This window comes from Solanum stenotomum, chromosome 10 (assembly GCF_019186545.1).
Source record: "Solanum stenotomum isolate F172 chromosome 10, ASM1918654v1, whole genome shotgun sequence".
NCBI classification, from domain to species: Eukaryota; Viridiplantae; Streptophyta; class Magnoliopsida; order Solanales; family Solanaceae; genus Solanum; species Solanum stenotomum.
Genome location: NC_064291.1, coordinates 51588570 through 51616474, shown reverse-complemented (window position 1 = coordinate 51616474; position 27905 = coordinate 51588570). Strand labels below are relative to the sequence as shown.

General features: G+C 35.9%; 5 protein-coding genes across 5 annotated transcripts in view; 2 read left to right on the top strand and 3 right to left on the bottom strand.

Moving 5' to 3' along the window:
• Positions 1 to 709: 709 nt before the first annotated feature.
• Positions 710 to 3565, top strand: LOC125843136 (SNF2 domain-containing protein CLASSY 3-like). The gene is made up of 2 exons (XM_049522359.1): positions 710 to 1606; positions 1793 to 3565. Exons 1-2 carry the CDS (start codon positions 710 to 712, stop codon positions 3563 to 3565), a joined length of 2670 nt encoding a protein of 889 aa, XP_049378316.1.
• Positions 3566 to 4508: 943 nt separating this feature from the next.
• Positions 4509 to 7023, bottom strand: LOC125843135 (SNF2 domain-containing protein CLASSY 3-like; the record flags this gene model as incomplete). Its single annotated transcript, XM_049522358.1, has 2 exons — positions 4509 to 6505; positions 6628 to 7023. Coding segments are annotated over 2 exons (2220 nt in total), but the record flags the coding sequence as incomplete, so codon positions are not given.
• A 2-nt stretch (positions 7024 to 7025) lies between these two features.
• Positions 7026 to 7698, bottom strand: LOC125841414 (uncharacterized; the record flags this gene model as incomplete). The annotated part of the gene is made up of 3 exons (XM_049520536.1): positions 7356 to 7698; positions 7152 to 7177; positions 7026 to 7094 (listed from the first exon to the last, which is right to left on the bottom strand). Coding segments are annotated over exons 1-3 (438 nt in total), but the record flags the coding sequence as incomplete, so codon positions are not given.
• Positions 7699 to 13850: 6152 nt separating this feature from the next.
• LOC125843134 (uncharacterized) lies at positions 13851 to 14417 on the bottom strand. The gene has a single exon (XM_049522357.1). It carries the CDS (start codon positions 14415 to 14417, stop codon positions 13851 to 13853), a length of 567 nt encoding a protein of 188 aa, XP_049378314.1.
• Positions 14418 to 23888: 9471 nt separating this feature from the next.
• The window catches only part of LOC125841392 (lon protease homolog 2, peroxisomal), a 369735-nt gene continuing 365718 nt past the window's right edge, over positions 23889 to 27905 (top strand). Inside the window, exon 1 of the mRNA XM_049520509.1 lies at positions 23889 to 23892. The gene's annotated coding sequence lies outside the window, so the exon portion shown is untranslated. The remainder of the gene's footprint in view (positions 23893 to 27905) is intronic.

The window sequence follows — 27905 nt, the reverse complement described above, 5'->3', positions numbered from 1 at the left end:
GGGGGGGGGGGGGGGGGGGGGGGGGGGGGGCTGGTAGGGTGATAAAAAAGACTTTAAAAAAGAATTAATTTTTTTTTAATTAAAACAAACTATTTTTTTTTTCATTTTTTGGGATAGGGGGCAGGTGGGCTGGAAGGGCGTGGGGTGATAAAAAACACTTTAAAAATATTTTGTTTTCAAAGTTTTTAACAAGATCTCTACTATAATATGGGTATCCATATTATTCATTGTGTAACTCATTTTTACCAATTTAAAAATGAGTCGAGTCGAGTACTTTATCCATTTTTGTTTAATTCGTTTTCGATAGACTCAACTCGCTCATTTGTCACTCCTACATCACTACAACAAAAACAATTTTTAGCGGCAATAAATCGACACATTAATAAAGAGTGTTAAAGTCTTTACTAACATTAGTTAAATGTCATTAGATCCAATGTCACTAAAGGCTTCAGAAAGATAAACAAAGAGTGCTAATTGCCGGTAAAACTACATATTTAGCGGCAATTGAGCTATTGCCGTTAACAAATTGCCGCTAAAGATCATTTTTGATGTAGTGGATGTTATTATCCTTTGTTTCACACTATTCTTTTAGTAGGACTTCCTCTTTCTCAAAATATTTGTCATTTTGGAAGTCTAAAACGAACTTAATTATTTTCTGATCAATTTTTAGTATGCTAATGGTTATGCGATTTGACTCAGGTGCATATTTATGGATTCAGGGGATGGCTCTGTTTCAAGATGGTTTTGTCGAAATTGTAAACGTCCCATTACCAAAACGGGATACACAGCTTGTGAATGTGGGTGTAAAACATGGGTGGACGATGGGACTAACGAGAAATGGCTCGTCGTGGATATCCCATTGGGGAGTCCTCCAGTTACTGTTGAGGGTGAAAACAACAAAGGTCCGATTCTTCTTAGTGATGACGGGGAGTCTAAACAGGACTGTGAAGTTGTGGAGAATATTGGAGAGGATGGAAGGAAAAGAAGAATGATGGAGCCTTCTGGAGGTGACAAGAGGAGGAAGTTCATTTCCGGAACTTGTGAGGAAATATCTGATAATTCGGAGGAGGAGAGTGATCCTGATGTAGCTATTGTACCTCAACTTGTTGCTGAGAGTGAAAACCACAACAAAGGCCGAACATATTTTCTTCGGCCACGCTCTATGGACAAGTCTAAGAATAAGAATGATGAGGAGTCTGATGAGGAGGAATCTGATGATGAGGAGGAGTCTGATTACGAAGAGTGTAAATCCTCGTATAAAGAGGACTGTGATGATCATAATAAACTCACTCCTCCTGAAGAGAAGGAACATGTTTCTGTCAAAGAAACACTTCCTTTAGTATTTCGATTTGAAGACGAGGAACCTCTTCCCCCAGGGAAAGAAGAATGGGAAATAGAAAACGACAATCTTTTTGCTGAAATGCGCATGTGTATGTTGGAAGAACGAATAAGACTTACAAATTCACCTGTTTTGCAGATGCAGAGTGAAAAAGTAAGTGACTGTCAGATGGGGAACCACAAGCTTAAGCTAGATGAACAAATTGGACTCATCTGTTCAGTTTGTTCACATGTGATTTTGGAAATCAAGTACATCTTTCCTGATTTTGTAAGTATACGAGTTTTGTTCTGTCAAGCACTTTTTTTAAAAAATAAAAAATCTGCTGCACACATTCTACTAAATCTAAATTTATGACAGTTTTTTCTGTAGCTTTGCGATCCCAATTAAACGGGAATGCTCTTTAGTTTATATTTTGTTCACTCTTAAAATCATGAACTTATGTGTCATTTGCAGGCTAGAAGACCTCGACAAAGGCATAGAAGAAAATATCTCAGAGAGTCGCCATCACTGTTGGATGTTGAGAGCTTCAGAGCTTCTGATTCTTCTGCAGACCAAGATTCTGCTATTTATGAAGAAGGAACAGTGTGGGATTTAGTTTCCCCAAATGTTAAAGCGGCAATGTATCCTCATCAACGTGGAGGATTTGAGTTTATGTGGGAACACATTGCTGGAGCTATAACACTTGAGAGGCTGAGAGAGCCCCTATCTAAGAGTAAGGGGGGATGCATTATCTCACACCCACCTGGCACCGGAAAAACCCGACTCACCATAGTGTTTCTTCAGTCATATCTGAAGATGTTTCCGAAGAGTCGGCCTGTAATCATAGCTCCATCAAGTTTGCTTCTTAACTGGGAAGCCGAGTTCCAGAAATGGGAGGTGGACATTCCCTTCTACAATTTGAACAGTAAAGATTTCTCCTCCCAAGAAGAAGAAGCTACAATTCGTGTCGTTGGCTGTTTATCTGATGCAGGAAGAAAAAATACACAGCTTATACGTTTGGTGAAGCTGAAATCCTGGGCTGAAAGTAAGAGTGTTTTGGGAATCAGTTATGACTTGCTCAGGAACCTCACAGGAGAAGATGGAGACGGCAATGCCAAAGGGATACGAGAAATGCTTCTCAAATTACCTGGTCTTCTGGTCCTTGAAGAAGGGCACACTGCTCGGAATGAGCACAGCCTTGTGTGGAAAGCACTGAAAAAGGTTGAAACAGAAAAGCGGATACTTCTGTCTGGAACTCCGTTCCAGAATAACGTCAAAGAATTTTACAACACTCTCAGCATAGTTTGTCCAAAGTTTGCTGCAGATTCGGAGCAGAAATGGGCTTCTCTAAGCAGTTCCATTGACAATAATCCCCGAGCATTGGAAGAGCTTAGGGATATTATTGCACCACTTGTGCATACGTGCAGTGAAGATGTAAAGAAGGTAAGCCTTCCGGGTTTAAAGAGTACAGTGATACACTTGAAGCCCACAGATTTGCAGAAGGAGTTGCTTAAAAGAATACCAGAGAATCCGGGCTCCCTTTCCAATCTGTCGTCTCTGATCTCTGTTCATCCTTCATTAGTGGCAAACAGGAAGGAGTTCTCTGATTTAGAAAGTCAGCTCAGTGAAAGAAGATATCGGTTGGATCCTGATATTGGAGTAAAAACTAAGTTTGTTGTTGAATTAGTCAAACTATGCGATGGGCCGAAGGAGAGGGTTATAATATTTAGCCAATTACTTGGTCCTCTAAAGCTGATCAAGGAGCAACTCAGTTCTCTCTTTGGCTGGACTTTAGACCGGGAGATTCTATATATGGATGGCCAACTTGATGTAAAGCAGCGGCAGCTATCAATAAATTCTCTTAATGATCCTAAGAGTGATGTCAAAGTACTTCTTGCATCAATAAAAGCATGTTCGGAAGGAATAAGTCTTATAGGGGCATCAAGAGTGGTTTTGCTTGACGTTCTCTGGAATCCCTCGGTAGAACAGCAAGCTATCAGTCGAGCCTACAGGAAAGGTCAGACTAAATTTGTGCATGTTTACTATCCAGTAACATCAAAATGGGAGGTTGACAAGATCGAACAACAGACGAGAAAAAGCTATCAGTCAGATGTACTATTGTCTAGGAATGAAATCAAGATGGATCCTTCATGTTCTGTGTCAGAGGATAACATACTAGAATCCATGGTTAAGAATGAGGGCCTCCGACATATTTTTGAAGACCTATCTCATGCACCGAGCAGTTAATTAGGTTAGTATGTGCTTTAATTTCTTCTCGTTTGCTGCTACATGAAGTAATCTGACTTGTTTACTACCTATCTTTGTATCTTATTCCTTTCCTTCTGGTTTCAAGCTGTTTGATGCAAGAATGTGCAAATTCAGACCTGGTTTACGAAGAGAGCAGATTGGATTTTTCATCACCCACAGGATGTTCTAAGTTCTTATGAGAGTTTATTTATATTTAAAAGAATACATTGAACTTCTAAATTATATGAATTAACTCATTCAGAACGTGTTGGATTATATACACATTTTGGAAGTCATACTATGTGTATACTCATATCGGATTTCTATTTCCTTCATGAAGAGGTCGATGTACCAAATTTATGATTTCCTTTAATATTTATAATTGAATTTGAATGCTCCTTTTTTTATTTGGAAAGAGAAATTTGTGCTTCCTTCCATCAGAGAAGTTAGTCAACCAACAGCTAATGATGCAGCTGCACTTTTGTTGCTTCAAAGACTCGACGATCTACTGTTGGTTCTTCCTCATAGTTTGATAGGCTTCGTTACATCTAAAGATAAACTGAAGGATGTTGCACCTGTGAATGGTGAAGCAACATACCAATATACCTCGAAGTCTCGATGGTAATTAAGTTGTAATCAATTTGACACGAGTGAGGCTGATAGAAAAGCTTCAGAGAACAGATTAGGCTTCAGAAAATTGAATCATTTCGACAGACCAGTGTTTAGTTTCTAACAATCTATCGTGATTCTAGTTTGAAGCACTTGATTCACAGTTTTGACTTAAAGTACTGAGTTCATGCAAGCTCAGATCATTGTGCAAGCAGAAGTGATGGAACCATTATACTTAACCTATTACGATAAGCAGTGCTAAAGAATTATACGATAAGCACCAGTGTAAGTGAAAGTTAGGACTAAACTAAGAGTTAGTTTTTCAAAACTAAGATAAAGCACAATAAATAAATTTTGCATTCTCCACTAAGAATCAGATTACAAGATAAAAATGTCTCACAGTAACAACATCCTAGCCTTACAAGAAAGAGATAAAACATTTGAGCCATTTTACAAAGACTAGCAAGTTAACAAAATACACTAAACAAGACGGACTGCCTCATGTACCTAACTACTCCCTTTTGAAGGTTGGCAACCAGAATTAAAGCATGTAGTAAGCACCACACGAGGTGCATGAGATAGCTTTTCAAAAATATGACGGAGGCCCTCATGCTTAACCATGGATTCAAGTATGTTATCCTCTGACACAGAACATGAAGTGTTCTCTTCATTCCTGGACAGAAGTACATCTGAATGATATCTCTTTCTTGTTTGTTGTTCGATCTTGTCAACCTCCCATTTCGATGTCACTGGACAGTAAACATGAACAAATTTTGTCTGACCATTCCTGTAGGCTCGACTGATGGCTTGCTGTTCTACTGAGGGATTCCAGAGAACGTCAAGCAAAACCACTCTTGAGGCTCCTATTAGACTTATTCCTTCTGAGCAGGCTTTTGTCGATGCAAGAAGCACTTTGACATCGCTCTTAGGGTCATTAAGAGAATTTATTGATATCTGCCGCTGCTTTACATCAAGTTTCCCATCCATATAGAGAATCTCTCGGCCTAAAGTCCAGCTAAAGAGAGAATTGAGCTGCTCCTTGATCAGGTTTAGAGGATCAAGTAACTGGCTAAATATTATAACCCTCTCCTTCCACCCACCACATAGTCTGATCAGTTCAATAACAAATTTCATTTTTACCCCAATATCAGGATCCAACCGACATCTTCTTTCCTTGAGCTGACTTTCTAACTCAGAGAACTCCTTCCTATTTGCCACTAATGAAGGATGAACAGAGATCAGAGACATCAGATTTTGTTCATAAAAGGATCCCGGATTCTCTGGAACTCTTTTAAGCAACTCCTTCTGCAAGTCTGTGGGTTTCAAATGTATTACTGTATCCCGTATACCTGGAAGGCTTACCTTCTTTACATTTTCGCTACATTTATGGACAAGGGGTGAAATAATATCCCTAAGCTCTTCCAACGCTCGGGCATTCTTGTCAATTGAATTGCTAAGAGAAGCCCATTTCTGCTCCAAATCAGAAGCAAACTTTGGACTAACTACAGAGAGAGTGTTGTACAGCTCTTTGATGTTATTCTGGAACGGAGTTCCAGAAAGAAGTATGCGCTTCTCTGTTTCAACCTTCTTCAGTGCTTTCCACACAAGGCTGTGCTCATTCCGAGCAGTGTGCCCCTCTTCAAGGACCAGCAGATCAGGAAACTTTAGGAGTATTTCTCTAAGCTCTTTGGCATAACCCTCTCCATCTTCTCCTGTGAGAATCCTGAACAAATCATAGCTGATTCCCAAAACACTCGTACTTTTCGCCCAGGATTTCAGCTTCACCATCCGTATAAGGTGTGGATTTTTTTTCGCAGCACCGGATAAACGGTGAAAGACACCAACAGTACCTTCATCTTCCTTTAAAGAGAAGTTTTTGCTGTTCAAGTTGTGGAAGGGAATGTCCACCGCCCATTTCTGGAACTCCGCTTCCCAGTTAAGAAGCAAATTTGATGGAGCTATGACTACAGGCCGACACTGTGGGAACAGCTTCAGATATGACTGAAGAAACACTATGGTGAGTCGGGTTTTTCCGGTGCCAGGTGGGTGTGAGATAATGCACCCTCCCTTACTCTCCGATAGGGGCTCTCTCAGCCTCTCAATCTTTATACCTCCCGCTATGTTGTTCCACATGAACTCGAATCCTCCACGTTGATGAGGATACATTGTAGCTTTGGCACTTTGGGGAACTAAATCCCACACAGTTCCTTCTCCATAAATAGGAGAATCCTCAGCTGTTGAAGAATCAGGAACTCTGAAGCCGTCAACATCCAAGACTGATGGGGATTCTCCAAAGAATTTTCTTTCGTACCTCCCTTGAGTTCTCTGAGCCTGCAGATGACACATCAGTTCAAGAATTTAAGAGTGAATCATAAATAAATTGGAGGGAAGATGTATTTACAAAAATATTTGAAAAGGAAAGTGCTTGACAGAACAAAACTCGTAATACTTACAAAATCAGGGAAGATGTATTTCATCTCCAAATGGACATATGAACAAACTGAACAGATGAGTCCAATTTGTTCATCTAGCTTAAGCTTGTGGTTCCCCATCTGACAGTCACTTAGTCGTCCACTCTGCATCGGCGAAACTGATGGATTCGTAAATCCAATATGTGATTCCAAGATACACATGTTCATTTCAGAAAAAAGATCTTCAATTTCCTTTTCCCACTCTTCTTTCTCTGGGGGAAGAGGTTCCTCGTCTTCAAATTGAAATACTAAAGGAAGTGTTTCTTTGACAGAAACATGTTCCTTCTTTGCTGGAGGAATGACTTCATTACGATCATCGACATTTTTTATTGAATCAACAATAAACTTCAGAAATTCAGATTCTTCAAGAATCTTCTTCGGATTCTTTCGAAGAGCATCAGTTGAAGATTCGAATTCCGACTTAGAATATGAGGTTGTATCAGTAAACTCTTTGGATTTGTCCCCTGTCCTGCCCATGTCCGCAACGTTAACAACCTCAGGATCACTCTCCTCCTCCTCATCCTCCTCATCCTCCTCATCCTCCTCATCCTCCTCATCCTCAACAACAATAACAACATCAGGATCGGTCTCCTCCTCCTCGTCCTCCTCATCCTCCTCCGCCGCAACGTTAACAATATCAGGTTCAGTCTCCACCTCCTCCTCCTCCTCCTCCACAACGTTAACAACATCAGGTTCAGTCTCCACCTCCTCCTCCGCAACGATTACAACATCAGGATCACTATCCTCCTCCTCCTCAACAATATCAACATCAGGATCAGTCTCCTCCGATGACGAATCATCATCATCTGATACTTCCTCGACGAATGTCTGATTTGTGAAGTACTCAGAAGTTCCTCGACTGAACTTCCTCCTCCCATTGTTTTCCACATTTCTCTCGTCACCTCCAGAAGTCTCCATCTTTTTTCTTTTCCTTCCATTCGTAGAATTCCCACTTTGACTCAACTCATTCCTCTTTTCAATTATCTCCACCATACATTTTAAAGATTCTTGTCTAGTCCTCCTCTTTGAAACAGAGCCATCCCCTGAATCCATCTTCCACACCTGAGACAAAATACACGATTTCCGTTATCAATCAAAATTCTAAAAGAAATTCTTCACAATAACAACAAGACTGAACTGCATTTACAAATACTAACCTGAATAAAAAAAAAGCCCCTTTTCTGCCGGAAAATCAAGAATGGATAGCTTTGAATTCTTCCAAACTGTAAAAAAAACAGAGTAATATGGAAAGGCCTTTTTTCTGCCGGAAAATCAAGAATGGATAGCTTTGAAACGGTATAAACAGAGTAATAGAGAGTGATGAGTTTGAATGAATTGAATGCATCGACACAAATATATATAGAAGGAGATAGAGTAACAGCATAAGCAAAACGTGACTTAGACAAGCCTTTTAGCGTGACAGAAAAAACTTATGTAAAGTGCGTGCATTTTGTGATACATTAGAATATTCCAAGTTCCAACTATTCAGAGCGATGTAAAGTGTGAATGTTAACTCTTCCAACTGGGTCACATGAATTGTCAAAAAAAAAAATTGTCTTTCTTTAGCAAGGGTATACTTTAATTTAATTAGATAATTTTTTTCAAAATTGTGGGAACGATTGTAGCTACGCTCTTTAGTTTTAATTCATATCCTGTAGTTATAGTTTTATTACATTGAATGTCGTCGCTCTTATTTGTGTAAATTTTTATAGTTACTTCGAGTAAAAAATTGGTGATCGATTAAGAAAAATATTTCATCATATTAGGTTTTAGGAAAAAAAAGAATGAGATAGATGATTATAGACCACTGATCTGAAAGGTTTCGGGTTTGTTTATAACCTAGAAAAAGTAAATTAATAACAAAATAATTTTGAAAAATAAATGTTCTGCTCAACTTAGTGACAAAGGGTGTTTAAATTTTCTTAGAACCTGTTACAAAGGTGACTGAATTAATATTGCGGGTAGGGCTGCGTATCGGTTGGTTCGGTTTGGTTTTGGAATTTACAGTTTTTACTTATCGGTTTGTAATCATGCTCAACCATTATGGAACCGTTAAGATATCGATTTATCGGTTAGTGATCATTATCGGTTTAATCGTTAACAGTTCGCACAATTTTCATTGAGAATTACTAATGGACTAATCACTAATCAACAGTACGCAGTATCCAGTAGTCACTGATGAACTTTTCCCCGTTAGTCCATTACTACATAAACACTTAATAAAATTCCATATTAACCTGGACTGAGATGTCAATATTGCCTATTATTGCCTAATCTGGCAAACTCAAAAGAATTCCTCATAACAACCAAGCCAATTTTGATATGAACTATAAAGAGAAACCATTACAACACTACTAATGAAAACCACTAATGATCATGAGACCATTACTAATAAAAACTTTTTCATTGCAAATGATAATATTGCAACATTGCAGGTATATCTTACTGAATCGCTCATTGTAATGAGAAGATAAAAACAAAGACTTAAAGTAACGGAACCAACCATTTGAACCTCAATTTAGACACTTAGAGAATGATATTCAAAATAACTCGCCCGCGTGGGAGTAGTGACAGTGAATCAATGAGTGATGTCACAACTTTGGAATATTATTGTGAAATTTTAGTGTCAACTATAAAATTACTGTAAAGAGTCTAAAGATTGAAATGTAAACCCTAAAGGCTAAATGTTTCTAAGGCCTTAACTGATATAAAATGTAACTAATTAAACTTCTTATCGGATTATCGGGCACCCAATTAGAAATATGGTCAAACCGAGACCCGAACTGATAAGCCAATAAAAAGTTCATGGTAAACTGAGACTCGAACTGTTAAGCCATTAACCTGAACCATTGACCCAAAACCAAATTATCGGTTCGAATTGTCGATTTAGATTTGATTTTGAACAGCCCTAATATAGGGTGGTAGGCCATAAAACGATTTCACTTGACAACGTCTTCTCAGTCATGTTCTTTGCATCGAATTTGCCTAATACAATTAGTATCTCTTGTGTGATTGGTGAGTTACTGCATAAAAACGAGTTTATATAGTTCATACCTGAAGAATAGAGGGGTGGGTGACCAATAGTGTGAAACTTTATTGTGACCAAAATGTCATAATTCAAATTTAATTACAAAGGCTAATATTGCACGTTTGGTATTTGAGTTAGTAATAAATTTTGATTTTGATGCAAGATTAAATACTTTCAGGATCTTGAACATGATAATCTTACATAGAAAGTGTTGGAGGCACATACCTGATGTGGAAGACATCATCACAAAGAGAAGCGGAAGCGTTAGTCGTAAATTGGTTTCTACCTCCTTGCCCTAACTTTATGTTACCACAACCGTCAACGATGGAATTAATGTAGAGAATATGTGGTAACCCTAATGGGTGGAGGGAGGAACAATTTATAGAGGTTATGACTTAATCTGGTACGTCCATCAAGCAACCAATGTACGGACGAGATCTATTCCTTATTAAATATTATTTATGGTATTACTTTGATTCCAAGTAAACTTGGGCCATAAGTAAGAAATAATTAATAGTAAATAGATAATAATTCTTACATTCTCCCACTTGACCCAATGACCATATAACATTAATATTTAATAAACATTAGTTGCGCGTCAAATAAATCTCTTCTATAATGTCCATCATAAATACCACAATATAATAAACTACTAATGCGAGTTATGGCGGTTGTACATAAATTTTAAGCTACATACTTCCTTCCATATACTACTGCATTAGCAACTTATCATACTAGGTTCATAAGCTATAAAAACATATAACATTTTATGGTCCACAATAATGTCTCCTAGAGACTTATCTTGTGATATCTCAAACAATAATGTGTACACCATTATGAGAAACAAGAAATTCATTAATGTATATCAAAAACACATAATTTGAGCTCAGAGTGTAAAAATATCATAAGTGCATCAATCATAAGTACAACCAAGACCCATTCTTTGAACATGTTCTTTAAATGTCTTTGGTTGTAAGCCTTTTGTTAACGGATCTGCAATCATGAGATCAGTTCTAATATTCTCAAGTAACACTCTTTGTTTCTGAACTTCTTCCTTGACAGTAAAGTACTTTAATTCCATATGTTTGGCACCTTTGGAGTACTTATCGTTCTTGGAGAAGAATACTGCTGCAGTATTATCACAATAAATTTTCAGCGGCTTGGTAATGGTGTCGACAACCCCAAGTCCTGAAATGAAGTTTCGCAGCCATAATGCATGAATTGTGGCTTCATAACATGCCACAAATTCTGCTTCCATTGTGGATGTAGCAATGACAGATTGCTTAGCACTCTTCCACGATATTGCTCCTTCAGCTAATAGGAACAAGTAACCAAATGTGGACTTTCTAGTATCAACGCATCCAGCAAAATCTGAATCCGAGTATCCAGTAACTTCTAAGTGATTGGATCTCCTATACATGAGCATGTAATCCTTCGTTCCCTTCAGGTACCTTAAGACTTTCTTTGCAGCTTTCCAGTGATCAATTCCAGGGTTACTTTGATATCTTCCTAGCATTCCGACCGCAAAACTAATATCCGGTCTTGTGCAAGTTTGAACATACATCAAACTTCCAACAATAGAAGAGTAAGGAATTGTTTCCATTTCCTTTCGTTCTACATCATTCTTTGGGCATTGCATGAGATTAAATTTGTCCCCTTTTTGAATAGGAACTATTCCTGCTGAACAATTGTTCATGTTAAATCTCTCTAGAACTCTTTCGATATAACCTTTTTGAGACAGTCCCAATAATCCTTGTGATCTATCACGGAATATTTCTATCCCTATCACATAGGATGCCTCACCCATATCTTTCATTTCAAAGTTCATAGAGAGAAAGTCTTTCGTCTCACGCAATATGCCTAAATCATTAGCAGCAAGTAAAATGTCATCAACATACAGGACTAAAAATATAAACTTACTCCCACTAATCTTTTGGTATATGCACCGATCAACGGTAATTTCCTTAAATCCAAAAGATGTTATGGTATCATTAAACTTTATATACCATTGTCGTGAGGCTTGTTTGAGTCCATATATTGACTTCTTTAGTTTACACACCATCTGATCTTTTCCTTTAATTTCGAAACCCTCTGGTTGGTCCATATAAACATCCTCCTCGAGGTCTCCATTTAGAAAGGCAGTTTTCACATCCATTTGATGTAACTCTAAATCATAATGAGCTACTAAAGCCAAAACAATTCTTAATGAGTCTTTCTTTGAGACCGGTGAAAATGTCTCTTTATAATCAATGCCTCCTTTTTGAGTGTATCCCTTGGCAACAAGTCTGGCTTTATATCGTTCAATATTACCATTAGAATCGCGTTTGGTCTTGAAGACCCATCTACATCCGATTCTTTTAGAACTTTCTGGTAATTGAACAAGATCCCAGACTTTGTTGTATTCCATGGATTTTAACTCTTCATTCATGGCATTAATCCATTTATCAGACTCAGTGCTTTCTATGGCCTGTGAAAATGAAATCGGATCTTTATTAATTCCAATGTCAAAATCTGACTCTTGCAAATAAATCACATAATCATCTGAAATGGCCGATTTTCTTTCTCTTTGAGATTTTCTTAATGGCACTGTTTGTGATTCATTTGCGTCAAATATTTGTGAGTTAGTTCTTTCTTGAAGTGTTTCACCCAAATATTGTTCAACATTGTTAAAGTGTTTTTCAACAATAGGAACAACATTTGTTATTGGTGCGGAAGTAGGTACATTTATGGGCAATGAAATATTTACCCTTACCTCATTAATTTCCACACTTTGTCGTTCAACACTCCCACTAACTTCACCATTCTCAATGAATTTTGCATTACCGGTTTCAACAATTCTCGAACTATGATTTGGACAGTAAAACCTATACCCTTTAGATTTCTCTGGATAACCAATAAAGTAACCACTTACCGTTCGAGAATCTAATTTCTTTTCATGTGGATTATAAACTCTAGCTTCCGCTTGACAACCCCAAACATGCAGGTGTCTTAAACTAGGCTTCCTTCCCGTCCACAGTTCAAAAGGGGTCTTTGAAACTGCCTTACTAGGAATCCTGTTTAATAAATATACAGCGGTTTTAAGAGCATACATCCACAATGATTTGGGTAATGAGGAATTACTCATCATACTCCTAACCATATCCATAAGTGTTCGATTACGCCTTTCTGCAACACCATTTTGTTGAGGTGTTCCTGGCATAGTATACTGTGCACATATGCCATGTTCTTCAAGGAATTTTGCAAATGGACCTGAACATTGTCCTGATTCGTTATACTTTCCATAATATTCACCACTTCTATTTGACCTAATGATTTTCACTTTTCTATCTAATTGTCTTTCAACCTCATTAACGTACACTTTGAGAGTGTCCACTGCTTGAGATTTTTCTTTCAACAAATAGATAAATCCATAACGTGAAAAATCATCGATAAAGGTGATAAAATATTTTTCACCACCAAAAGATGGAACATCAAAGGGTCCGCAAATATCAGTGTGTATAATTTCAAGAAGCTGAGTGCTCCTTGTGGCACTTTTCTTGGTATGTTTGGTTTGTTTTCCTTTAATGCAATCCAAACATATATGAAGATCAGCAAAATTCAAATTCGGAAGAATTTCATTCTTTACTAATCTTTTTAATCGTTCCTTGGATATATGACCCAAATGTTTATGCCACAAATAAGCAGAACTTTCATTTAGTGAACTACGTTTAATTCCAATATTTTGATGAATAGTAAGTAGGGATTCAGAAAAATTATTATCGAGTTTCAATCTATATAAACCATCAATAAGAATACCAGAACCATAAAAAATAGTATTCTTATATAAATTGAAACATCCATATCCAAACTTAAAATCAAATCCAGAAACATCAAGTCTTGAAAGGGAAATCAAATTCCTAGAATTTGAAGGAACATAAAGAGTCTGTAATAAATCAAGGTGATGTCCAGTCTCCAGGATCAAATTATAAGTATATATGCCTTCAATTTTACCCTTCATGTGATTTCCCATGAACAAGAGATCTTTATTTGGATTTGTAGTTTGGATCGTAGTGAATCCCTACAACATAGTGGATACATGAGTAGTTGCACCAGAATCAAGCCACCAAGTATTATTAGGAACTTCTACTAAATTTGATTTGAAACATACAAAAGCACTAAATGTACCTTTCTTTTCAAATCAAGTTTTACGTTTCAGACAATCTTTCTGATAGTGTCCTTCCTTTTTACAGAAACGACACACATCAGCCTTGAGTTCCTTATGAGCATCATGTGGAACTTTAGAAGGTGCTTTCTTTTTCTTAAACTTGTTGGCCTTCACTTTAAGTCCTTTACCAACTCCTTGACCTATGAGGTTAATGGAATGACCTCCTTGTTTCTTAAGTCTTGACTTCTCTTGAGTAAGCATACTGGACAATTCACTAACATCCCACTTATCCTTAATAGTGTTATAGTTAATTTGGAATGGTCCATACTCAAGAGGCAATGAGTTCAGAATGAACTGAACCAAGAAGGTGTCATCCACTTTCATCCCCAAGGTCCTAAGTCTTGCTGCAATGTTAGTCATCTCGATGATATGATTTTGCATACTACGCGACCCATCAAACTTCATGGTTGTGAGTTTAGCCATTAGTGTACCAGCGAGAGACTTATCAGCAGAACAAAAACATTCTTCCACAAACTTCAGGTATACCCTGGCACTTTCTGTTTGTGGAATAGTACTCTTAATGTTGTTAGCAACAGTCATTCGCATGAACATAAGACATAATCTGTTAGAGCGTTTCCATGATTTATGAAAAGACTTCTCATCCTCACTGCTCTTATCAGTAATGGCATTAGGTTTAATTTGTCATTCAGCAAAGCCAAGTCAAGATCCATTACACCTAAGTGGAACTGTACTTGTTCATGTCATTCAGAGAAGTTTAATCCATTGAACACAGTAACAGACAAAGCATGCGAATGAAGGAATAACTGCAAAATAGATATACATGCTCACAAATCAGAAAATAATGTGAATTCAGTAAAGCGATAAAAATATATCGTAATTCTCCTTTGGGTAGATACTACGACACACTGTCATAATTTAAATGCCAATTTTATCTTTAATAGGTAATTGAATATTTTTTAATCAAACATATACGACATCTTTGGATATACAATATATGCTTGACTAAAAAGCTTAATTTACCTCATAATTTTCACTATTCGTAGAATGATTGATTCACCTTTGGGTAAATTCTTAAGTTCTAGCAATAGTGAAAGTCAATTTATCTATTTATTTTCAATATAGGCATTTCATTAACTTTCATAGATAAATGATAATTTTATGAATGCACATTTTTCTTAACCATACTAGTTTGGCCACTTTGGTGACTAACAAACTATATAAATACAAATGCACACATAATATCATAAAATTTTGTGCATGTGAATAATTTTATACAATTTTGTTTGGCCACTTTGGTGACTAACAAAACTATAGAAACATAATACATGCATCAAGTGATCATAAATATGATATGTGTAGACGTTAATTTCTCTAGTTTGGCCACTTTGGTGACTAACAAACTATAGAAACATAATATATGCAACAAGTGATCATAAACATTGTATGTGTAGTTATTAATTTCTCTAGTTTGGCCACTTTGGTGACTAACAAACTATAGAAACTTAATACATGCAACAAGTGATCATAAACATTATATGTGCATACATTAATTTCTCTAGTTTGGCCACTTTGGTGACGAACAAACTATAGAAACATAATACACACATATAATTTATTGCTTAGTATAATGACCACTTTAATTTATTGCACAATTTTAAAAACAAAACATAATTATTGTATTATGGAAAGATTAAGATTTTTCAGAATTTGTGCAAATTAAATTTTGCTAACAACACTTTATTAACATAAGAATCCAAACACCTTAAATAGTCAAGCACAAAATTACACTACTACAAAAGGATTCAACAATAAGTTTGAATATACTTTGTTTGGACAAAATTAAACTTACAAGAAATTTTCTCATTAAAAAGTGTTGCTGATCACAAATTATTAAAATAACAAACAATAAGTTGCACGTAATATTGAAATTCTTATTAACTGTTTATACACGTGTATTAGATTCCTTAGTTGTTAATGTCAATAGTGACTTGAAACAATTCAATATCATATATAATTTTGTATAGAATCAACAGAACCATTATGCATAAGGTTCAACGAAATTTTGACAAAATAAATAAATAAAAATTTACTTATTTCAATTAATTTCAGAAGAGATACGAAAATTATCCGTTCAAATAATCCAGGCTCTGATACCACATGTAAGATTAAATACTTTCAGGATCTTGAACATGATAATCTTACATAGAAAATGTTGGAGGCACATACCTGATGTGGAAGACATCATCATAAAGAGAAGCGGAAGCGTTAGTCGTAAATTGGTTTCTACCTCCTTGCCCTAACTTTATGTTACCACAACCGTCAGCGATGAAATTAATGTAGAGAATATGTGGTAACCCTAATGGGTGGAGGGAGGACCAATTTATTGAGGTTATGACTTAATCTGGTACGTCCATCAAGTAACCAATGTACGGACGAGATCTATTCCTTATTAAATATTATTTATGGTATTACTTTGATTCCAAGTAAACTTGGGCCATAAGTAAGAAATAATTAATAGTAAATAAATAATAATTCTTACATTTGACACTTGTAACTTGGTATATTTTATCTTTTATTAATCAAAATGTTCCTTTTTATAGGAAATATGTCATATTTGGAGTACTTCTTGAGGTATATTTATCAAATATTGAAGTAATAATACAATTTAACATAAGCACATAACACATGAACTATTAAACGATAAAATAATTAATATTTTGGGAAATTTGTGAATATTCCCAAGAGGCTAAAAATATTGATAAACCTACTCTAAATACGTAAAAATAGAGTAACAAGGACTGATCGAAAAAACATACACTAATATAGAATGAGAAAAAGAAACGTGACAAAAAGAGGGGAGTGGCTGGAGTTTTAGGTTTTGTTAAGGAGGAGCAACGACAAATGAGAGAATATATAGCACGTCAAATTTTTTCTACAAATGTGTATAAAAATTTTCTTTCACATATAAAGTGAAAAAAATGTGTAGTAATATCACTTTCAGATGGTACAAAAACAAAAATCTTCACAGACTAAAGTGGATAAATATTTTGTGCATTTTATGAAATTGAAATATCTCGTTGGCTTCAAAGGAACGAGGATGATATGAAGCAAGAACCCTTGAATTTTTTAATTTTTTAAAAAATATATTTTTCACCTAGTGTTTGGTATGAATTTTTTACAACTTATAACTATGTCAAAAAGAATATTTTTCTTTCGTCTCGATTCATGTGATGTTTGATTTGATACAAAGTTTAAAAAATATCATGAAAAGCTCACTTGGGCAGATTAATAAGCCTCACAATGACAAGCCCATTACGAAAAAGTCAACCTAATCAGGCGATAATTAGGGCTCGCGTCAAAAGCGGATAACAAGGGTTCTCTGATTATAAATAAGAGAGAGTCAGAGATAGTAACGAAAGAGTAATTTGGAGTTAGCGCGTGGGATTTGAAACTTTGAAAGAGATTTGGAGCAAGAAGGCAAGAATCAGCCCTATTAATTGAGGTATGTTGTTTGTTACAATCTGATGTAATTGCAATTCATTTATGTTAGCTCTAATCCTAGAATGTATGTCTTCATTTATGCTATTTGAAGGTAGAAAGTTGAATAGGAAAAAATAGTGTAAACGAAGACAGACGTTCTAGGATTAGAGCTAACATAAATGAATTGGAATTACATCGGATTGTCACAAACAATATACCTCAATAAGTAGGATTGATTCTTGTCTTATTGGTCCAAATCTCCTTCAAAGTTCAAAATCTCACGTGCTAACTCTAGATTATTTCTTTCGTTTCTATCTTTGACTTTCTCTTATTTAGTCGAGAAACTCTTATTATTCACTTCTGACATGAACCCTAATTATCGCCTGATTAAGTTAACCTTATCATAATGAGTTTATCATTGCAAGGCCCATTAACTTGCCTACATGAGGTTTTCATGATATGTTCTTGATTAACCATAATGTATGTTCATGTCTTTCTCTTTTGCCTTGACTTTTGCATTCTCTCAATAGGTTCACGTTATGAGCCTTCTTAAATTGACAAGGATGATTTTTTGGCGATTTGTCTAATTATATTGTAATATCCCTAGCTTTTTTAATGTTCCATGTTCTCACAAACGAAATGAGGAACATCTATTCTAAGTGGGCATGAGCTAGAATCCTTATATCTGCTTGGTTGTTCAATGGAAAGTGTTGTTTTGTGACCAACAATCCAGAATTGTGGTGGAGTGGTAAATATTTTTTTATTCTAAACCAGAGGTTTTAAGCTGGGCTCCAATTAGCGGGGATGGAAAATGAAAAAAAAAGTATTGTCCTGCAGAGAACCTAAACACTTAAAAAAATGTATATAAAAATGTATTTACAATTGTATACAATTTTCAAAATTGAAAAAAAAAAATCATCTAGTTCAACTATATATGTACATTATAATGGGGAAACTACATAAATGGACCACACAACATAAAATAATTACAATTTCATAGCCCAACTCAAACTAATTTAGGAAATACTCACTGACCCAAAATACTAATCTCAATAAATTACAACATATATCCCCTTTAGTTTATGTCGAATTTCTCTTCAGTCCTTTTTAAATTTAGGCCCAATTTCGCCTCTATCCTTTTAAAAGTTAGGCTCAATTCGCCCAAAACTTTTGTCCTATTATTAATAATTTTTGTTTTTTTCTAATTTATTATTTTTGTTTTATCATTAATTACTTTTATTCTTTCTCATTAATTATTTTTATTTTCTCTTTTATTCTTTCTCATTTATTATTTTTATTTTTATTTCATCTGGTCCTTTATTAGAGTTGCAATTTTGTAATATTTTTATTTATTTATTTATTTATTTTGGTTAGTTTATCTTCTTTTTATTTTTTCTCTTTCTATATTTTAATCTTTTTAAGAAAATAAAATAAATTACTTGTGTTCTTTTCTTATTTATTATTTTTATTTTCTCTTTTATTCTTTTCTCATTTATTATTTTTATTCTTTTTTTTCTTCATATTATCCAATTTGATAACAATTTTACTATTTTTTTTCTTTATCATTTTCATTTTATCCTTTATTAGAGATATCATTTGGTAATATTTATTATTTATCTCTTTGTTCTTCTTTTTTATTTTCTTTTTTCCTTTATTAGAGATATATTACCATTTGGTAATATATACTTTTATAGTATCATTTACTAATGAGGCATTTATATACAACATACATTAATGATATCACGGTGTATATATATATATATGATGTCTTGGTATATATACATACATTAATGAACAACTCAATGTATAACAACACATCTTGTAAATTGTGTTCCCTTTGCAGATGAGATGAACTACAGTAAAACCTCAGCAAATTAATATTCGGCAAATTAAAAATCTCTTTAAGATAATATTTTCCTTCGATTTTGACTTGGGGCGAAGAAAAAAATCACTTATTTCGATAAGATAATATATTTTCACAGACGGTATAAATCAATAATTCTTTAAAACTACAAGTATATCTAAGATAATTTAGTGAAATGTGATTCTATTGTGTTTTGTTTTTTTGTTAAACTTTAAATTTAGTTGAAGTTCATCTCTAACTTTTCTTAGTGCATCCAAAAGTCCTGATGTTGTCTTTTTTAACTGCTCCATAAAATTGTGAAGAGTTCTAGATACGATAAGTGTTTCCTTACACATAACTGATTCTAAAGGTATTGTATCATCTACAACTTCATCATCAACATTGATTTTTATGGTATCCACAATTTCTTTTAAGCTTTAGACCTCTGAATATGTATCATTTTTACCTGGATAATCCAATAGGTTATTGATGTCCATTTTATTGCGGTATGGGATCATTGGTCATTACCTCAAGTTTATGAATGACGTTTTCACAAGTGGGTTCATTCAAATTCTATGATATTTCATCCTCCAAACAAATTTTGCAATGTCGAAAATAATTTATTGTTGTCTCTTACTGAACATTTCTCGTCCAAGCCAGGATTACAAAGTTGATAACATACAAAACAATAATCTTTCATGGATCAGTTTCATGTCACACTTCATAGCCTTTTAATTATCCTACAATAAAATATGTTCCGATAATACATCTTGAAATATCTTATTATCCCAGCATCACAAGGTTAAGTCTCAAAAACACTCTATAAATTAATAATTATTAATTTATCAATTAAATAATACCTCTACAAAATAATAATTTTTCACGGCCCCATCTATATTAATTTAGTGAGGTTTTACTGTATGTGATGATGTTGATGTGCATAGACATGCATGTTAATGATTTGAGATGATTGTTTCCATTGTTGAGTCTATATAACCCTTGAGTTGCTGCATATCTTGCCATATAGTTGATAGGGTGTGGTTATGTCATGAAATTGTTTGGTGCATTATGAATTACTCTTTGGTGCTCATGGTTATATGGTAGAATGGTCGATTTAAGTATGAAAGGGGGTGACTGGGTGTGTAATAATGTACTTCTAATATTATTTGTGGGATTAATGGATGGGGCTAATCACTAAATACACTTGTCTCGTAAATTAAAAGATCTTGTTGGTTAGAAAATTAAGTATGATGAATAAGGGTGAGTGGGGTGGTATAGGGTCTTCATAATTATTATTGTGACTTCTATGTTATGTTGCATGATTTAACCTTAATTGACCAACCTATGCTCGAAATCTTAGAGACACACTTATACTGAGGTCCTATTACCCTTCCGAACTTGTTTTATAAATAATTTTCTACCCCTTTTCGGCTTACGTGGCACTATCTTCTGGGCCCAGCGCGTGTTAACTATTTTTTCAAGCTATCTGATTGATAGTGCTACGTAGGCCGAAAAAGGGTAGAAAATTATTTATAAAATAAGTTCGGGAGGGGGAGGGGGAGAGGAGAGTAATAGGACCTTAGTATAGTATAAGTGTCTTTGAGATTTCGGGGGGATACTTGTGCATTTTCCCAAATATATTTGTTATTTAGTAAAAGATTTGCCTCTGGCTTTCCACATATTTTGATCAAGTGGTAAAGATTCACCTTTCTTGTTAGGAATAAGGTAGGTGCCCGCACTGTCCTATAACATTATGGGGGCACTAAAGAAAATTGAGCTAGCTTCTCAATTAGTGCCCCTTAAGGTTATTAGTGTTCAGGGTGTCAAGTCAATTATATTATCATTTTCAAGGAGTACCCTCGAACATATACAAGATTTTTGTTGAAGTTTTTGGGGTCGGGTGACCCCTCAATGTAGAGAATAGTTTCGCCTTCTGCTATAAGGATAGTAATTCATGCCATCAAGCTTCAGTTTCAACATTGCCTCATTGACAAGTGTGCAATTATAAGTGAAGTGTGTGTCGTTTAAAAATGAAACAAAATGGTAGTAGTCAAAATGTATTGTTATGTTGCTAGTCGGGGTAGAACACACAACCTTAAAAAAAAAAAATTGACCACATTAACCAATACATTAAACCTTCAACTTGTGTCAACACATGTATATATATATTTATAAAATTAGTTCCACAAAGACGCTCCACATTCCGTGGATTATTCTACNTTGTAATTCATGTGTCTTTTTTTATTTTACCAATGTAATGACATAATCATATATTTTAAAGTAAAAATTATTTATAAAAAAAATTAGTTGACTAGTTGAATAAACTTTAATGTGAAATTAAATCACTAAAATTACATTATTGTTTCACTTTAGTTGTGTTAGTTACATATTTCACAACTACCAAAATCAAAATTTATCAATAGATTCAATACCATACATGCTATCATCCTTTGTTATTAAGTTTAAATCATGACATTTGGTCACATTGGTGTTTCACACTATTCTTTTAGTACGACTTCCTCTTTCTCAAAATATTTGTCATTTTGAAAGTCTAAAACGAACTTAATTATTTTCTTATCAATTTTTAGTATGCTAATGGTTATACAATTTAACTCAGGTGCATATTTATGGATTCAGGGGATGGCTCTGTTTCAATATGGTTGTGTTGAAATTGTAAGCGTCCCATTACCAAATTGGGAAACACAACTTGTGAATGTGGGTGTGAAACATGGGTGGACGATCAGACTCACGAGAAATGGCCTTTCGTTGTGGATATACCATTAGGGATTCCTCCACTTACCGTTGAGGGTGAAAACAACAAAGGTCCAAGTCTTCTAAGTGATGACGAGGAGTCTGAAGAGGACTATGAAGTTGTTGAGAATATTGGAGGGGATAGAAGGAAAAGAAGAATGATGGAGCCTTCTAGAGGTGACAAGAGGAGGAAGTTCATTTCAGGAACTTGTGAGGAAATATCTGATAATTCGGATGAGGAAGTTCATTTCAGGAACTTGTGAACTTCATGTTGTTAACGTTACGGAGGAGGTGGAGACTGAACCTGATGTTGTTAACGTTGCGGAGGAGGAGGGGGAAGAGTTGAAGGAGGACGAGGAGATTAATCATGATGTTGTTATTGTTGAGGAGGAGGAGGATGAGAGTGATCCCGATGTTGTTATCGTTATGGAGGAGGAAGATGAGGAGATTGAGAGTGATCCTGATGTTGTTAACTTTGTGGAGGAGGAGGTGGATACTGAACCTGATGTTGTTAACGTTGCAGAGGAGGATGAGGAGGGGGAGAGTGATTTTGATGTTATTATGGTAACGGAGGAGGAGTAAGATGAGGTGGTGGAGAGTGATCATGATGTTGCTAACGTTGCGGATGAGGAGGAGGTGGAGACTAAACCTGATGTTGTTAACGTTGCGGAGGAGGAGGATGAGGAGGAGGAGGAGAGTGATCAAAATGTTGTTATTGTATAGAGGAGGATGAGGAGGAGGTTGAGAGTGATCCTGATGTTGTTAACGTTGCGGAGGAGAAGGAAGAGGTGAAGACTAAACTTGATGTTGTTAACGTTGCGGAGGAGGAGGGGGATAATGAGGATGAGGAGAGTGATCCTGATGTTGTTATCATTAAGGAGAAGGTGGGGCTCCTATGTTGAATGCAATTGATGAGGTTGTTTCTTATAAGTCAAACATGTGCAGGACAAGGGACTCTTTGGATTTGTCCCCTGTCCTGCACATGTTTGACTTAGAAGAAACAACCTTATATGTTGCATTCAACATAGAAGCCGTTTTTTCCTCAATGATAACAACATCAGGATCACTTTCCTCCTCCTCATTCTCCATCTCCTCCTTCTCTGCGACGTTAACAACATCGGGTTCAGTCTCCACCTCCTCTTTCTCAACGTTAACAACATCAGGATCACTCTTCACCTCCTCCTCATCCGTAACGATAATAACATTCGGATCACTCTCCTCCTCCTGCTCCTCTGCAACGTTAACAACATCAGGTTCAGTCTCCACCTTCTCCTTCGCAACGTTAACAACATCAGGATCACTCTCCACCACCTCATCCTCCGTAACCATAAAAACATCATGATCACTATCCTTCTCCTCATCTTCCTCTTCCACAACGTTAACAACATCAGGTTTAGTCTCCACCTCCTCCTCCGTAACGTTAACAACATTAGGATCACTCTCCAACTGCTCCTCCTCCTTTTCCGTAATGATAACAACACCAGGATCACTATCCTCATCCTCAACAATAACAACATCAGGATCACTCTCTTTTTCCTCGTCCTCTTCATCCTCTTCCAATTTTTCCTCCTCCGCAACGTTAACAACATCAGGTTCAGTCTCCACCTCCTCTTCCTCCGCAGCGATACAACATCAAGATCACTGTCTTCCTTCTCCGCAACAATAATGACAACGGGATCAATATCCTTTTCCGATGAATCATCATCAACATATACTTTCTTGACGAAAGTCTGATTTGTTAAGTACTCAGAAGTTCCTCAACTGAACTTCTTCCTCCTATTGTTTTCCACATTTCTTTCATCACCTCCAGAAGTCTCATTCTTTTTGTAATTCAAAATTAATTACAAAGGCTAATATCACACGTTTGGTATTTGAGTTAGTAATAAATTTTGATTTTGATACTTGTAATATATGACTCGGTAAATTATCTGTTAGTAATCAAAATGTTCCTTTTTTATATGATATATCATGAAAAAACTCATTTAGAAAGATTAATGGGTCTTGCAATGAGAAGCCCATTACAAAAAGGTCAACTTATTCAGGCAATAATTAGGGCTCGCATCAAAAGTGAATAATAATGGTTCTCCGACTATACATAAAATAGAGCCAGAGATAGAAACGAAAGAATACTTTGGAGTTAGCGCATGATATTTTGAACTTTGAAGGAGATTCGGACCAAGAAGGCAAGAATCAACCCTATTAATTGAGGTATGTTGTTTGTGACAATCCGGTGTAATAGCAATCCATTTATGTTATAGCTCTAATCCTAAAATGTATGTCTTCATTTACATTATTTCTCCCTATTCTACTGTAACACCCTGACTTTCCGAAACGTTTAAACTTACTCGTATCTCTATGGAAAGACAAGGAGGCTGGGTAATAAATTAAGAATGATGTGGTATGTCCTATTTTAAGTGTTCAAGTGTTGCATCTCAAGTTTTGAAGTTAGGTAAGTGGCAAAATAAAAGTTGGCGGAAGTTATCGTAAGTTCCTTCTTAAAGATTTCTCTGAAATTTGGGTCAAATGTCTTGGAGGTTTTCTCCCAATCTATAAAGAGCTATAGGGCCCACAAATTATCAAATCGAAGGTCTACGAGTCTAGTTTCCAACGCATCAAACCGTCTGTACATACGACTTCAGAATAGAGAGATATTCGCATTTTCGTAGGACTTCGCAAGCAAGCACGTGAGGTGGGGCCCTAGGTCGGTGGAAAGTTGCATATATCGTCTTCTTAGAATTTTTTCTTCATTTTTAAGCTAATAACCAGATAAATTAGAGAAACCCATTTCTAGGATCAAGTAAAGTATAAATTTTCTCGACTTAAGTCCTTGACGAAAGTTGTTCTACGTGTTGGGCTCATCATCGTGGTATAATTTGTTTTATCGATTTCGTAGCATATCACACTTTAGTGTTGTGACTGCAAGAGTTTGAATATATTTGAAGGTTTTGAGGCGTATTACGAACCTAAGATCGAGGTTGTTGACATTCAATTTTGGCCCTCCCCGATATGAATTCACGAGCTTCTCAATTTTCAAACGATTTAGAATAATTAGTTTTATAAAATTCAAATATTTCTCGAGGTTACTTTAAGTAAGTCTAGTCGATTTTTATAGTATTTCGTAATTATATGTATAATTAGTGTTTCTTGAATATTTGAAAACCGTCTCAAAAAGATTTTAATTTTAGTAATTACTTTACTAAATTAGTTTAGTTTAAATTAGGGCTATAATTTTGAATTATTTAGTTTATAATTAAATTAACTATTTTATTTTGTTAAGATTAAAAAGCTCATAAATTAATTATATTATTTCATCTTATTTTTGTCATCAACCGAGTTCGCCAATCTAATTCAACTTGGCTAGAGTTTTGACTTAAAAATTGATTACAATTGTAATTCAATTACAAAAATAGTCATCTCATATTTTGGATTTCAATTCTTTAAGGCCCATACCCATACAATTACAATACATGCTCCACTCCACCAAAATAATCCCATACCCATTCCAAACCCACCAACAGCGGTACCCAACCCCATTCCCCTGTACACCTTCTTCTTCTTTTTCGCAGAAACAAAACCCAGCAAAACCAACGCCAGAAATTGCTCCAGCAGCCCATCGAAACACGAAAAAAAAACCCGAGTCCAGCAAGCTGCCAACGTCTCTCTCCACAGCAGGCAGTAGGCACGCCTCTGTCCTCCTTTCCCCTTTCGGAATGAGTCAAAATCTCAAAGAAAAGAGGTTTAGCCGGAAGGGTGAAAGGTTTTGAAGTTTTGAATTTCAAATTTTGGCCTTTTGAATTCGATTTTATCCTTTCCCCCCATTTTCGGAAGCCTACTTTTCCCTTCTATATATTTACTTTTATTCATTGTGAAAAAGAGGGGGAATTTTTTTTTATAGTTGGAAATCTTTTAGATTGGATCTTTCTAGCTGAAAAAATAGAGAGTAACTTAAGCAAAAAAGGGGAGCTAGAAAACAGAAAGTTCTTCGATCCCTGCTTTCGAGAAGACTAGTAGTTCGTTTGAGTTTGGACTTCCGTTCGGATCGCTGTTCGTGGTTTCATTTTCGTGGTGGAAGGATCGCAATTGCTAACTCGTTGTCCCCGTTCGCTGTACCCTTAAAGGTAATACCCATCTCGCTTCAAGCACCTCTTACTCGTAATGGGTTGTTCTTAACAACATGAAGCTATTTACATATTAGCATCTGGGCGTTTTGACCCCTTTATTGGCTGCTAAACAGTGATGGAACCTGCCTGAAAGTCCATAGTTGTTATTTGTTTTCGTTTTTTCATTGAAAGCTTGGTGTTTTCCCCTCTTCCCGAGTTAATGTTCTCATCGTTAGAATATGCTTATTTCGCTATTATCTCGATTGATAGGCTGTGAAAGTTATGGTTCAATCTTGAAAATTGAAGTCATCTTCTATAGATGATTTCGATCTTCTGATATATATGCATACACATGTTGTTTTCTCTTCGTGTTGCTTAAATCCATGTAAGTCATATGAGTTGNCTATTGTGGTTAGCTGGAGGAATGTGATTTATGCCTAGAAGGGCTATGTTCTGCCTACGGGGCCATATGCATAACTAAAAGAGCTATATGTTGCCTACGGGGCTATATTGATGCCTAGCAGGGCTATGAGTTGCCTACAGGGCTATATTGACGCCTAAGAAGGCTATGGGCTTCCTACATGGCTATGTTGTTGCCTAATAGGGCTATGAGTTGTCTATAACCTATGTTGATACCTAAGAGAACTATGTGCTACTATGGGGTTATATTAATGCCTAAGAGGGCTAGGTGATTGCCTACAGGGCTAGGGGACTATCGATAGGGGTATATAGATTGATTGGCACCTTCCGGGCTTATGGGGGCCTGAATAGGTGGTCTTGTGTGCTGTTTGTACCTGCCGAGATTATGGGGGCTCTGTTAGGTTGTTGTTTTATTATTTTTGATAAATTTAGATTTATGAGCAGGTCAGTACACTTATCTTATCCTTGATTTATTTATCGGATTATTCCAATATATTAAGATATTTGATCATAGCCTATTGCCTTTCATACTCTGTATATTATTTTGTACTGACGCTCCATTGCCTGTGGGCACTGCATTCATGCATGCAGGTCCTGACAGACGACTGAGTAGACCTCCTCAGCAGCAGGATTGACTTCTATCCCGTTGGCTAGCCCCTTTCCTCCGGAGCTGCCAGTGTTTGTCCTTTGTTAGATTTTGTTGTACATATTTCTATGGGTAGGCTGGGCCCTGTCCCGCCAATCGTTAATACTCTTAGAGGCTTGCAGACTAGTGTGTGGGCTTTATAACTACGTTATGGCCATGCTGGCCTACTTTGTTGGTTTGTTAAAGCTTGTTGGTTGTGTGATGTGTTGTCTTGTTATATACATGCTTTCAGTTTTGGTATAGAGATCATGGTGGCCTTGATGGCCCAATCAGGACTTCTGTGCTAGTTGACAGTTTCTTTATATAAACTCTTGGGAGTAGTTGTTTCTTTTATAGATCTGTTGACAGGGGCCTTGCCGGCCGAGTGCTTAGTTTTAAGCCGAGATATACTTGTTTGTTTTCTTAATTGCAAGTGACTGCCATGCGCTAGTAGCAAATGGTTCAGCAGGGTCGGCTCGGGTCTGAGTTTTGGCATTAGGAGTCAGTTGCGCCCCTTGAGTTTGGGGCGTGACATCTACTTTGGACGGTTTATGTTTAACCGATGGTCTATCAGAAATAACATTCTACCTCTAAGGTAATAGTAAGGTTTGCATACATTTTACTCTCTCCAGACCCTACTTAGTGGGATTACACTAAATTTAGACTGTTATTCCTGATAGACCCTCGAATGTACAAACATAGAATGTTATTTCTGATAGACCTTCGAATCAAGAAAAAAAATTCAAAGTAGAATAGGAAAAAATAGTATAAATAAAGACAACGGTTCTAAGATTAGAGCTAACATAAATGAACTGCAATTACATCACATTGTCACAAACAACATACCT